The 12451-nt window shown below is 60.3% G+C and overlaps 1 protein-coding gene across 6 annotated transcripts in view; it reads left to right on the top strand.

The window, feature by feature from the left end:
• SARDH (sarcosine dehydrogenase) overlaps positions 1-12451 on the top strand; it is a 64918-nt gene extending 52467 nt beyond the window's left edge. For 5 of the 6 annotated variants that reach the window (XM_067040297.1, XM_067040294.1, XM_059073294.2 and 2 more), the window contains exons 20-23: positions 5508-5670; positions 6245-6413; positions 8587-8722; positions 11101-12451. In XM_067040297.1, coding sequence (XP_066896398.1) covers positions 5508-5670; positions 6245-6413; positions 8587-8722; positions 11101-11226 — 594 coding nt within the window. In that variant the 3' untranslated portion in view covers positions 11227-12451. The remainder of the gene's footprint in view (positions 1-5507; positions 5671-6244; positions 6414-8586; positions 8723-11100) is intronic. The other variant, XM_067040298.1, reaches the window with a different exon arrangement.

The following is a 12451-nucleotide window of genomic DNA, read 5'->3' as shown; positions in this document are numbered from 1 at the left end:
GCGTGGTGCCCGCTCTGGCGGGTGGCTGGCCCTCACCTGCCCTGCATCAGGTGTGAGTGCCGGGAGGACCAGGCAGCGTCCTCAGTGCTATGGAGGGTCCAGAGCCTGGGGGGCGTGCCAGGGCCCCGTGGGACGTTTGAGCACAGGTGTTTGTGGAATGGGTAGCTAGAAGCTTCATCTTGCTGGGCAGCTGACCCTGTGTGGGACCACAGACATTACTGACCACGCACCGTGTGCAGAGCCCCCCAGGCTGGGGCTCAGAGGCACCTCGTGACTCGTGTTCCGGACTCCAAGCTTGTCCTCACGGGGCAGATAAGCCTTAAGCCTGCTGCAGCCCAGGCTGGTGGGGACGCTGCTTGGCCTCAAGATGGGAAAACTCCCCCACACCGCGCCCTGCTGACCATCCCATTGCCACCCTAGTGGCCTGAACGAAACAGGTGATGGGAAAGAGAGCAGAATCCTCTCACCCCCGGGGACCCATAGCACCCCGCAGAACTTTCCACAGGGCCCCACATGTCCCGGTGCAAGGGTCTGAAACCCAGAACCTTCCAAAAGGAGAGGGTCCTTGAGCCACTTTGGAATAGAGAAGCACTGGATAGAAGTAATGACGTTCACCCAGGTGTTGGGGGCTTGGCAGGTCTGCCTCCCCAGCGCAGCGGGATCTCTTCTCACTCAGGGGTCCTCTAGGGTCTCCGTTCCACAGCCCAGGAGTCTGAGCCTCCCAGGGGGCCCAGCTGACAGGTGGCCCTTGCTGGCTGTAGAAGCAATTTCTTCCTTTGTGGGCCAGCCGGCCAGAAGCACACTGGCCACTGCAAAGATGGGCACTGGCCAAGCCCTGTTGATTCCTGAGTGGTCACCCCAGCTGTGGGCCAAGCAGAAAAGGGCATTGCTCCCAGCAGGGCCTCACACAAGGTCCTGTCCCAGCGTTTATTTGCAGAGCTGAGTTTGTCTGCTGATAACAGGATGCTTGTTGCCTGGGACACACATGACCAGACCAGCTCCTTCTCTACCCTTCAGTTCTTTTGCATATGTACCCAGAAGTGGGATTTTGCTGGACATATGGTAGTTCTATTTTTAATTTTTTGAGGAATCACCATACTGTTTTTCCTAACAGTTACACTATTTTACATTCCCCCCAACTGTGCCCAAGGGTTCCAATTCCTTCACATTCTCGCCAACACTGATTATTTTCTGTGTTTTCTTTTAAATAGGAGCCATGCTAATGGGTTTGAAATCATATTTCATTGTGGGTTTCATTTACATTTCTCTAATGTTTAGTGATGTTGCCCATCTTTTCATATGCTTGTTGGCCATTTGTATATCATTTCTCGTGAAATATCTATTCACGTTCTTAATGCATTTCTTAATCAGGTGATTTTGTTTTTGTTGAGTTCTTTATATAGTCTGGATAATAACCCTTTATCAGATACATGAATTGTAAATGTTTTCTCCCATTCTGTAGGTTGCCTTCTCACTGTTGGCTGTGTCTTTTGATGATGCACAGAAATTTTTACATTTGCTGGAGTCCCATTTAATTATTTTTGCTTTTTGTTGCCTGTGCTTTTGGTGTCATATTTGAGAAATCACTGCCAAGTCCGATGTCACGAAGTTTTCCTCTGTGTTTTCTTCTAGGGGTTTTACAGTCTGAGGTCTCACATGTACGTCTTTAATCCAGTTTGAGTTAATGTTTATATATGGTATAAGATAAAGTTCAGTTTTTCCATCACTATTTGTTGAAGAGACTGTCCTTTCCCCACGGAACAGTCTTGGATCCCTTGTTAAGGGTCACTGGGCATTTACATGAGGGTTTATTTCTGGGCTCTCTTTTCTATTCCGTTGATTTGTTTGTCTGATTTTATGCGGTACCATGCTGTTTTGATGTGGTAGCTTTGTAGTAACTTTTGAAATCGGGAAGTGAGTCCTTCAGCCTTGTTCTTTTCCAAGATTGTTTGGCTATTTGAGGTCACCCATATGACTGTTAGGGTGAATTTTTCTATTTCTGCAAAAAAATGCCACGGGGATTTTGATAGAGATTGTATTGAATCTGTAGATCCTTTGAATAGCGTTGATATCTTGAGGACACGAGATGTCTTTCTATTTATTTGTGTAATGAAAGAACTTTCATTTCTTTAGGCAATGTTTTATAGTTCTCAGCGTGCAAGTCTTTCACCACCGTAGTTAGGTTTCTTCCTAGGGATTTTATTTCTTTTGATGTGATTGTAAACAGATATTTTTCTAATTCCCTGTTCAGGTTGTCTATTGTTAGGGTATAGAAAGGCAGCCAGTCTTGCATGTTGATTTTATATCCTGCGACCTTGCTGACTTGGTTTGTGGATTCTAACAGTATCGGGGGAGTCTTTGGGGTCTGAAAAGGGTTTAAACAAAACCTGGTTTAAGGCCCTTCTTGATGACCTTCCACAATTCCATGGCCCCGTCCACTGCCCATGGTTCCCAGAGCAGTGTGGGGCTGTTTGAAGGGCAGTTTGCCTCAGTTGGGGGCTTGCTTTCTAAAGTCCATGCAAGCCCACGCTGACTGTCAGACGACTGTGTACCAGGCACCGGCTTCCCATGGACTGGATGCTCACCCCATTTATCGGATGGGGGCCCTGAGGCTGGGAGAGGCCAGCCCGTGGGTCTGGCTGACCCTGAGCCCATGTTCCAGACGTCTTTATTTTTGGCCTTTCCCTTCAGTAAGGGTCCTCTCTCAGAAGAAATGAGACCTCCCCCAACTCCACTGTTTCAGTGGAGAAAAAAGCACAAGATGTCTCAAGAGCCAATGATGCTGGCAACTCAGCAAGTCACCTAGGAATCCCCAAACCCTTCCCCTCACTTTGCCAGAAAGCAGAGGTCTGCCCGTCTGTGCCTGTTTGCCCCCTGCACTCAGGAAGTATTAATTCAGCCCGTCTGTGTGCCGGGGTATGATGCAGGCCAGCCAGCCTCCTGGCCTCACCGGGCTCCTGGGAGCTGGGGAAGGGGCTGGGGGTAGCTCCATCCCGCCCATGAATTCATTCAAGAGCCTGACTTAGCTGGGGGGGGCTGTATGTCTGATAAGACCGGCGATCCTGGGGCCGTGAATGGGTGAGCTTTAGAAACGACTTTTTCCTGTTCAAAATGAGATTGGCTTTGAGCCCTGAGCTCCTCCGTGGGCTGTCTAAAATTAGAAGCCCGTTGACAAGGCAGGGGAGCAGGGAAATGTCAACAGTACATTTTCTGTGTCAATTTTGAGTTTTTGGAGAGGCCCGGGCAAGTGGCAACTCGGAGCAAATTTGTGCTGTTTCAGAAGCTTCCCGAATCCAGCCCGTCGGTGGCGGTGTGATTGAACGGTCAGACTTACAAGGCGCTGGTTCCGTGGTCAGCATAGTGGCCCGCACTCTCCTGCTCAGATGTTGTCCTGGCAGGAGCTGCACCGGGCAGCCCTTTTGGGCTCAGAGCACCAATGGAGTCAGGTCCTCCGTCTCCGTGAGCTCTGTGACTTGCTGCACCCCCCCTGTCCCTTTTGTGAGCTGGACAGTGCCAGGCTTGGGCCTTGCACTTGGGGACGCTGAGGGTTCAAGTATTTGCCCGAAGGCCGGAAGCAGCCGCCGGGTGCTGGGCGTGTAAGTGACGCGCCACCAAACCAGCCGCGCGGGGAGAGCCAGGCGACCCGGCCAGGCATCCCCCGGTCCTGGTTGTGGCCTCCGTGTGGCTGCAGGCCCCGGTACACGGTGGCGAGGGGCACACGTGCCCAGAGAGCAGCCGTCCCCTTGTCAGTGCCGTGTATACCCGCGCCAGCATCACCCCCTGGACATTTTTCCCAGCGGTCCCCGCCACCGCGTGGGCTGAGGAGCGTCCGACGTACGTGAAGAGCTTTGCCCGTGGACACTGCATAAACAGCGCTGTCACTTCCCTGGGGCTTGGGGGCCCGTGGTCCCTTTCCTGGCCTGCGGGACCCAACCCCCCGACAGTGGCTTTCACAGTCAAATGTCCGCAGCCGGATGACAAGGCCCCTGCAGCCCCACCAGCCGGTCTTTCCCTCCTGCTCCCGCCCTCCCAAATCTGCTGCAGCTGCCGCTTGCCTGGAAGGCGCGTCCGAGACGGCAAACTCTGCTCAAGATTCTGCTCCGCCCCTGCCAGCAGCGTCCTTCCTCCCCGGCATGTGCCCACCCGGGGCCTGGTAGCCGGAAAGCTGTCTTGGGCTTCTGGCTAAGTCCTTCTAAGACTCGAGGCCTGGGCGGCGGAGCCTGTGGCTGTCTTCAGATCCCAGCACCTGACCGAGGCCCAGCGGACCAGGGGGCGATCAGAATACTCGCCCGACGCCCGGCTGTTCCCCTCTCGACGCCTCTGAACCCGCCGAGCGCGTCCGCCGCGACCCACGAGCCGTGCGGCTGACTCACCATTCTTCCTGGTGGGCCCACACCAGAGCTTCCGAAGACAGACAAAGCGAGGCCCCTGACCCCACTTACAGACAAGGAGATAGAGGCCAAAGGGAGGCCAAGAGGCTTGCCCGAGTCCCTGCGGTGATCGAATGGCGGCCCCCAAAAGAGACATCCATGTTCCCACCCCGGACCTGGGAATGGGACCTTGGAAATTGGGTCTCTGCAGTTGTGATTAAGGCAAAGGACCTCAGGATGAGACCTTCCTGGCTTAGCGTGGGGCTCACCGCAACGGCAAGTGTCCTGATGGAGACGAGGAGACACAGACACAGAGGAGAGTGAGCCAGAGGTCGGGGTGACGCAGCCAGGAGCGCCTGGGGCCTCCAGGAGCCGGAAGAGGCAGGAGGGACCCTCCCCCGGGGCCTCCAGAGGGAGCGCGGCCCCGCCCACACCTTGCTTTTGGCCTTCGGGCGTCCAGAACTGGGAGGGAGCACACTTCAGCGGTTTTAAGCCTCCGGGTTTGTAGTCATTGGTTACAGAGGCCCCAGGGCACTCCTACAGTCACTCAGGAGAAGAGCTGCGGCCTGGGAACCACATGTCCGCTTTCTCCCGCCCCCAACGACGACACCCCTTCCTTTTAAAGATTTCCAGGGCTTCCCTGGTGGCGCAGTGGTTAAGAATCTGCCTGTCAACGCAGCGGACACGGGTTCGAGCCCTGGTCCGGGAAGATCCCACATGCCGCGGAGCAACTAAGCCCGTGAGCCACAACTACTGAGCCCGTGAGCCACAACTACTGAAGCCCGCGCGCCTAGAGCCCGTGCTCCGCAACAAGAGAAGGCACCGTGATGAGAAGCCCGCGCACCGCAACGAAGAGTGGCCCCCGCTCGCCACAACTAGAGAAAGCCCGCGCGCAGCAACGAAGACCCAACGCAGCCAAATCAATCAATAAACTTATTTTTAAAAAAAAACATTTCCAGAGTGCTCCTGAGGTCTCTCCTCAGGACACCCCATTTCTTGGGGCCAGAGGCCAGTGGCCTGGGCCCAGGGCCGGCTAATAACGGTGACGGTCGGAAGTGTCCCCCAGTAAGTGGTGGCTGGACCTTGACCTCAGTCGTCTGACCCTGGCCCACGTCTGAGCTGTGACTTGTCCCCCAGGTCCGGGCCATGAGGCTGTCCTTCGTTGGGGAGCTGGGCTGGGAGCTGCACATCCCGAGGCCGTCCTGCCTGCCCGTGTACCGGGCTGTGATGGCAGCAGGGGCCAAGCACGGCCTCCTCAATGCCGGGTACCGGGCCATCGACTCCCTGAGCATCGAGAAAGGTGTGTGCAGGGTCTGGACACCCCGGTGGGCTGCCTGAGCCAAGTTCACTGGAGGCAGAGAGGCTGTCACCCCCGCCTCTGGCCCCTTCCAGCCCCACTGTGCTGCCCCTTCCCCCAACCTTTGCCGTCTCCCCAAACCCCCTGTGCTGCCCACAAACCGGGTGCTCCGTGCAGGCCCGGGGACGGTGCTGGCATCTCTTGACACCAGCGCTCTCGGGGGGAGGGCTGATCTCCCAGGTAGGGGCGGGCGGGGGCCAGAGCTGGATTTGGACGTAGCGCCAAGTTTCCCGGAGAGAGCTGGAGAACATCGGAGCGGGAAGGGGCCCTCAGCGCTGCCCCTTCACAGCCCCCTCCCCAGGGCCCCCAGCCCGACGGCCCAGGTGCCGCAGTGCCGATGGGGGCTCGTCCAGGGGACCTGCTACGATCGAGGACGCCCCCCGCCCCGGGAGGCCCAGGTCACGGAGTTTCTAGGGCGGGCGGGCGGGCACGTGGGCCGGGGCGGGCGCCCACGTGCGTCCCGCGGAGGGCGTGTGTCTGCCCGTGCTGGCGCCGACCCCGTCGTCTCCCCGCCCAGGCTACCGGCACTGGCACGCTGACCTGCGGTCCGACGACAGCCCCCTGGAGGCGGGTCTGGCCTTCGCCTGCAAGCTCAAGTCCGCCATCCCCTTCCTGGGGCGCGAGGCCCTGGAGAAGCAGCGGACCGAGGGCCTCTGCCGGCGCCTGGTGGGCTTCACCGTGGACGCGTGAGTAACCCCGGGGCCAGGGCTGCCAGAAGCGACTGCCGCAGACAAGCAGACTTCTGGGTTCCCCCTCTCGAGCCGCCTGGCGGGACGCTCCCCACGGGCCGGGCACCCTCGCCCAGAACTCCCACCGCAGCCCCGTTACAGGGGCGGAGGCTGGGTCCATGCCGGGCCTGCCTCCGAAGCCCACGCTGCCAACTCAGACCCCGCCGGGGCCGGGCCGGGTGCAGACCAGGCCCGGGGCCGGGGCCGGTCAGCAGGGAGTAAAAGAGGGCAGCGCTCATCAGACGCAGATTTTATTCGATTTTATTTTGGCCACGCCACGCGGCTGGCAGTGTCTAAGTTCTCCGACCAGGGATTGAACCCACGCCCTCGGCAGTGAACGCACAGAGTCCTTACCACCGGACGGCTAGGGAATTCCTCTAAACACAGATTTTAAAAGTGCAGGGCCCTGCCAACCCAAGCCAGCTCTGTGGGAGGCTGCAGACCGCGGGCCTCGAGCCGCCTGCCGTCACGGTGCTGCCACGTCCCACCGTACCCTCGTTGGAGCCTCCCCACAGCCCGGGGGGGCGGGCAACGGTGGAGGGAAGGGCCAGGCTGGGGCCACCAGCCCACTTACAGATGGAGACCGTGGGGGCCCAGGGCCAGAGGGGCTCTCGCCCGGGCACGTGGCAGAGGTGGAAGGAGAGCCCCGTGGAGGGGCCTGATCCCTTCTCCCCCACCTCCCCCGGGGCGGCTTTGGAGCGCGTCACCCTTACGTGCTCGGAGCTGAGCCCACCTTGTCCCTGGGTCCCGGGCGCTGGCACTGGAAGACATCGAAGGTGTGACACGGAGTCTGAGTAGCGACCGTCTCCAGGGCGGCGGGCATCTCTGGGCTCCGTTGATTTGGAGCTGACGGCCAGCCGTTCAAGGGTGTCACTTCTCCCAGATACGGAACCTCCAAAGCAAGTGGCGAGAGCGCCCAGGGGAGGGGGGCGGAGAGAGAGCAGAGCTGGGGATTGCCATCGTCCCACGGCTTCTCCCTGGGTTCCCATCAGGCCGCCTCTCCGCCTGATTCCTTGTCCATCTCCCGGGGAGCAGCTCAGCTCTGGTTTGGGGTGCAGACAGAGCAGGGGTCCTCCGAGGCCTGCCGCCCGGTCCTCCAGGAAGCGCCCGCAACTTCAGGCAGCACCGGCCACAGCCTGGCTCGCCCCGCTCGGGGGCTCCCTGCCGGGCTGCAGAACCCACCCAGTGCCGGGGCCTGGCCGGTCCCGGGCCTGAGGAGAGACGCGGCCCGGGCGCCGGCTGGGGCCTCGCTGAGGCTGTTCCCTCCCATGGACGCGGCGCCCCAGTAGGACTGGGTGAGACCAAAGGAGACCAGAGCGTGCTTACAAAGCCTCCTTCCGTCCCACCCTCGTCCACCGGACCCGTGCGGCCCAGACCTTTTCCTCCTGGTCTCTGAACTGGGCGGCACCCCGGACCCTGTGCAGGCTCTTTTCCTCAGTGTAGGGCTCACCCAGTTCCAGTTACCGTAACCAGGCCCGGCTGTGCCCCACTCGCCGCCAGTCATGGTCCTCAGCGCCCGCCCCGGGGACCCACGGGGCCACGCAGCGCTCGCCGCCTCCCCAGGGCCCGGCACAGCCCTCGCGGGCGCGACGCACAACAAGGGCGCGTCTGCCAAGATCTGCGCCAGGCGATCCGGTGCCGGCGTTTCTGTGACTGTAGTTTAATCTCTTTGTTTCCTGTTTTGAACTTTCAACGCTTTTACAGCGAGCGTCGTACCTTATGTGTAACACAGAAAAGCACTTGTAATAGATGATGCAGCGCGCTGTAGGAAAAGGAGACCCATCCGAGTCAAGCAAGTCGTATGACGGCATTAAACTGATCAGAAGTCAAATGGAAAAGAGATCTCAGGATGGGCCTCTTCCACATCTGTGGGGCCTGTCCCTAGAGACACGAAAGTCAGATCCCGGTTTTGGTGTTCTCCGTTCATTCATTTATTTGCTCGGAGCCTGTGCCGCGGCATCCCCGGGGGCCGGGGGCCGGGGGCCGGGCGCGGGGGCTCATAGCGGGCCAGCCCTGCGGCGTGGAGCCCGTGGTCTGGCGGGCGCGGCCCCGCTCTCCCCGACCAGGCAAAGCGCAGGCGTTTCCCCCCCCCGGGGGCTCTGGGCTCCCAGCCGTCTATTGCTTCTTCCAGGAAAGTGCCCATGCTCGGCCTGGAGGCCATCTGGAGAAACGGCCAGCTGGTGGGCCACGTCCGGAGGGCCGACTTTGGGTTCACCGTGGACAAGACCCTGGCCTACGGCTACATCCGGGACCCCAGCGGCGGGCCGGTGAGTCCCGCTCTCCGGCACTGCCGCCGGGAGCCCCGGGTCCCCCCAGGCTCCGCACCAGCACCCCTGCCCCCGACCTTGAGCGTGCTGGCCGTGCGGGGACCAGGGCACGGTGAGGTGACCGACTGACGGGGCTGTGTCCCTGGGCAGGGTCGGAGCTCTTTCTCTATTTTCTCTCCGAGAGAATCTGATTCTGGAAGCTCCAAGCTTCTCCTGGTCAGGAAGAGGCCCTGGGCCGGGCCAACGCCCGCTGCTCCCTGGAGCTGGAGACCCCGCGGCGTGCGTGCAAACGGTTGTGTGCACACACATCAGCGTACACACGCGTGTAGCCGCGTGTGCGCATGCGAACTGGCACACGTGCACGCGGACACACACGCACACACGCGCATTTGGGAAACTTGGCAATGAGACGGAAGGGGCAGCTTGTTCTGGGTGGAGAAAATCTAAACATTTTGCCCAGACAATCATTTGTAAACCCAGATAATCCCCCACCGAGCACGGATGCCGCCGTCCGTGCTGGCAGGGGAGTGAGGACCCTTAGGGGGCCCTGGAGTGAAGCTCATGCCAGGCTGGCTGGGCGGTGTGACACGAGTGGTGCGGGGGAGCCCATTGTCACCGGTGGCACCGTTAATGGCTTCAGCTGCTTGCTTCCCCCTGACGGCGGAGAAAGAGGCCCCAGGAGGCTGTGACGTCGGGGCAGGGATGCCTATCCAGCTGGGCCTTCCGGCCTCCCCTGCCCCGACAGTCTCTGGGCTACGGCCCCCCACCTCCCCGCACTGAGCCTCCAGGTTGGAGGAGGCACTTGGAAGCAGCAGCATGGAGGGGGCAGGAGGAGTGAGTCAGACCAGCCCTGGCAGAGGTGCAGGGGCGGGCCAGGCCTGACGGCAGACCCAAAGGGGAAGGGGCCGGGCCGCGGTGCCGTCTGAGGAGGCTGCGTCCGCAGTGGGCTGGGAGGCTCAGGACACAGGCTCGGCCTCAGTAGCTTTGGCGCTCTGCCCCGGACTGGCCTGGCGACCTTGGACAAGGGCGTCTCTCTGAGCCTCGGTTTCCTCATCTGGAAAACGGGGACAGATTATTCCCACCTACCTGCCTCACAGGGCTGTCTACCGATCTCTGCTCTGAGTGGAGCCTTAATAAGCACAGTTGTGATGCAGGGGTTGCCATGGCTGGTGATGACGTTTTGCAGTGACAAAGGACTCTCTGACACCCCAGATATGGAGCCCTGGGCCCCAGCTGAAGCTCTGTGTCCATTTGCCCCACGCAAGGGCCTAGTCACCTCTTCTTTCAAAGAGCAATAATTCTTGCTTTTTCTGCTTGGTCAGGTTGGGTTTCTAATTAACGTGACCGAGGAAGGAACACTTATAACCTACCCAGACAGGTGGCCCGGGGTACCTGGGGTTTGACCAGTGCAGGGCCAGGGCCGGCTCAGGCTGGCTTGTGAGAGCCGACTGTGTCCGCCTCTTCCCAACCCCGCCGTCAGGGATGTCCAGTGTGTTTATACCATGGAAATGGGCAAATGCCACAGTCAGGCCTCCCCCAGCCCCCAACCCCTTCCCCTCCCTCGAGAGCTGTTTGTTAAACATTTACCAGCACCGCAGAGGGACAAACAAGACTCCTTCGTAAAATAGGAAAACTGCCCTTGAAAGGAAAGGCTCTGGACGTGGGGGCAGAATTGGTGGCCTCCGGGGTGTTTATTAGTAAGGACTACGCCCCAGCTCCGGGCACGCCAGTCCTTCCGACGCCTGAAGGCACCAGTGGTCTCTGCCACCGGCCTCTGGGCCCAGCGGGGGCAGCGTGGAGCTTTGAGCCCGGCCAGTGCCCACCACGGCTCAGAAGCCTGGTCTAGAAGCCACCTCATCCCAACACTGCGGTCACGTAAAAAGCCTCATCCGTTTGGGGTACGTTTTCCATCCTACCCTGAGCTGCCGAGAGAGGTCGTTTAACAAGCTGAGCAGAACCCCTCCGTGAGGCCCGGCCCTGGGCGTATTCTCTGCACGAGGAGAACAGGAGCCCGCGCTGGGCCGGCCCGCTCCGCCTCTGCGTGTCCCTGCCCTGCGCGTCCAGGCTGTGCTCCGGTTCCCGGGCACCTGCAGTTCCAGGGTGGAGGGGTGCTGCCCCGCAGGAGAAATCTCACTGACTGCCACACCTCGGCTCTGCTGGACTCCAGGCGCTCAAGTCCAACTCGCGGACGCAGGGACACAGAATCTACCCGCTCGGGGCAGTTCCCCGGCTCAGGGAAGACCCTCAGCACAGCGGCGGGTTTGCCCGCGGGAGGGGCGGGAGGCCGAGACGGCCGGCCCCGTCCCAAGAGGCAGGTAGCGTGAGCCCAGCACCCACTGGGTAACGAGTGACCAAGGCCCCTCCTTTTCTGCCGCTAGGTCTCGCTGGACTTCGTGAAGAGTGGCGAGTACGCCCTGGAGAGGATGGGGGTGACCTACCCGGCCCAGGCTCACCTCAAGTCTCCCTTCGATCCCGACAGCAAGAGGATGAAGGGGATCTACTGAGGGGCCGGGGGCAGGGCCTCAGCCCATCCGGAGGCCAGCGGACCCTGGCCAGAACTTGGGGTCCCCCTGCCCTCAGTCGAAGCCTGCGAACCATCTCCCCCCAAAGAGATGCAAACTGAGAGGGTGGAAAGAGGACCTAGAAGACCCATTCTGTGGTCACTGACCAAAGGATGGTCTCGAGTCCACCCACACCCTAAAAAAGCCACCCGTAACCCCTTAGGCTCAGGGCCCACGCCTGTAGCCCTTGAGAGCTTCTGAGAAGGTGCTTAGGAAACACTCGATAAGGCCCGTGTCAAAGCAGGGAGGCAGGGAGTTTTACCCTGGGTTCCTATCCCTGACTGGCAGGCTGCCCAGAGCAGCCTTGGAGAGTTGTAAGGTGTGCCTGGAACTGGGGACAGTGTGGGGATTGATTAGTACTGTCTGCCTCAGGCGCAATAGGGAAGGCATAGAGCATGCATGCCAGAGCGGCAGGGTCCCTGAGGTCAAGGTTAGCAGAATGGTCTGTTTCCCAGATCCCAGGAAGGGTCGGGGGGTGGATCCAGAAAGCAAGCTCTTCCTGCCTTGACCTCTCAGTTCTTCACACGGGAAAGCCTCCTGAGAGTTCCCAGCCCTGAAATCGGTGCCAGAAGCAGGGGTGGGAGGGGTCTCCGATCAGCACCCTCCCTCACCTGTGCAGAAGCTCCCTCTCCTGGCTTGGTTTCCCCGAGAGCCCCTCACTCTCTAGGTCTGGAGAGGAAGGCATGCTGCTGGCTGAGAACCAGGCAGAATCCTCCTGCTTCTGTCCTTACTCTTTGAGTAGGACTGAGCTCTGGTCCTGGTCTCCCACTCTTCCAGGCCCCCGGGGATGGGCCTCGCACAGGCCCTTGAAAAGGGGGTGAGTCCCCTGCTCCCTTCGTGGGGCTTCCAGAACTGTCTTCCATGCACCAGGAGGAGCCCTGCTTCTCTGCCGGGATGGGGGCCAGCCCAGGGCCCAGGCAGCTCCCACAAAGCTGCACCACGTGTGTGTGCTCCAGCGAGCCCGGCCCCGTGGGGAGCAGGGGTGGCAGACGCTCAGGGGATAGGGAGGACAAGGCTCCGGCAGACACAGGCAGGAAGCCACACGGTGACTGAGGTGCAGGCAGTCCCTGGAGGGCCCAGGCTGCTTACAGAGACACCCACACCACGCAGCCCCACTGTGGATGGGGCCGGCACAGGTCAGACTAATAAAGGCAAGGCCGCGGGAAGA

This window comes from Kogia breviceps, chromosome 8 (assembly GCF_026419965.1).
Source record: "Kogia breviceps isolate mKogBre1 chromosome 8, mKogBre1 haplotype 1, whole genome shotgun sequence".
Classification (NCBI taxonomy): domain Eukaryota; kingdom Metazoa; phylum Chordata; class Mammalia; order Artiodactyla; family Physeteridae; genus Kogia; species Kogia breviceps.
The sequence above is the reverse complement of the archived record's forward strand: the minus strand, read 5'-3'. Positions and strand labels throughout refer to the sequence as shown.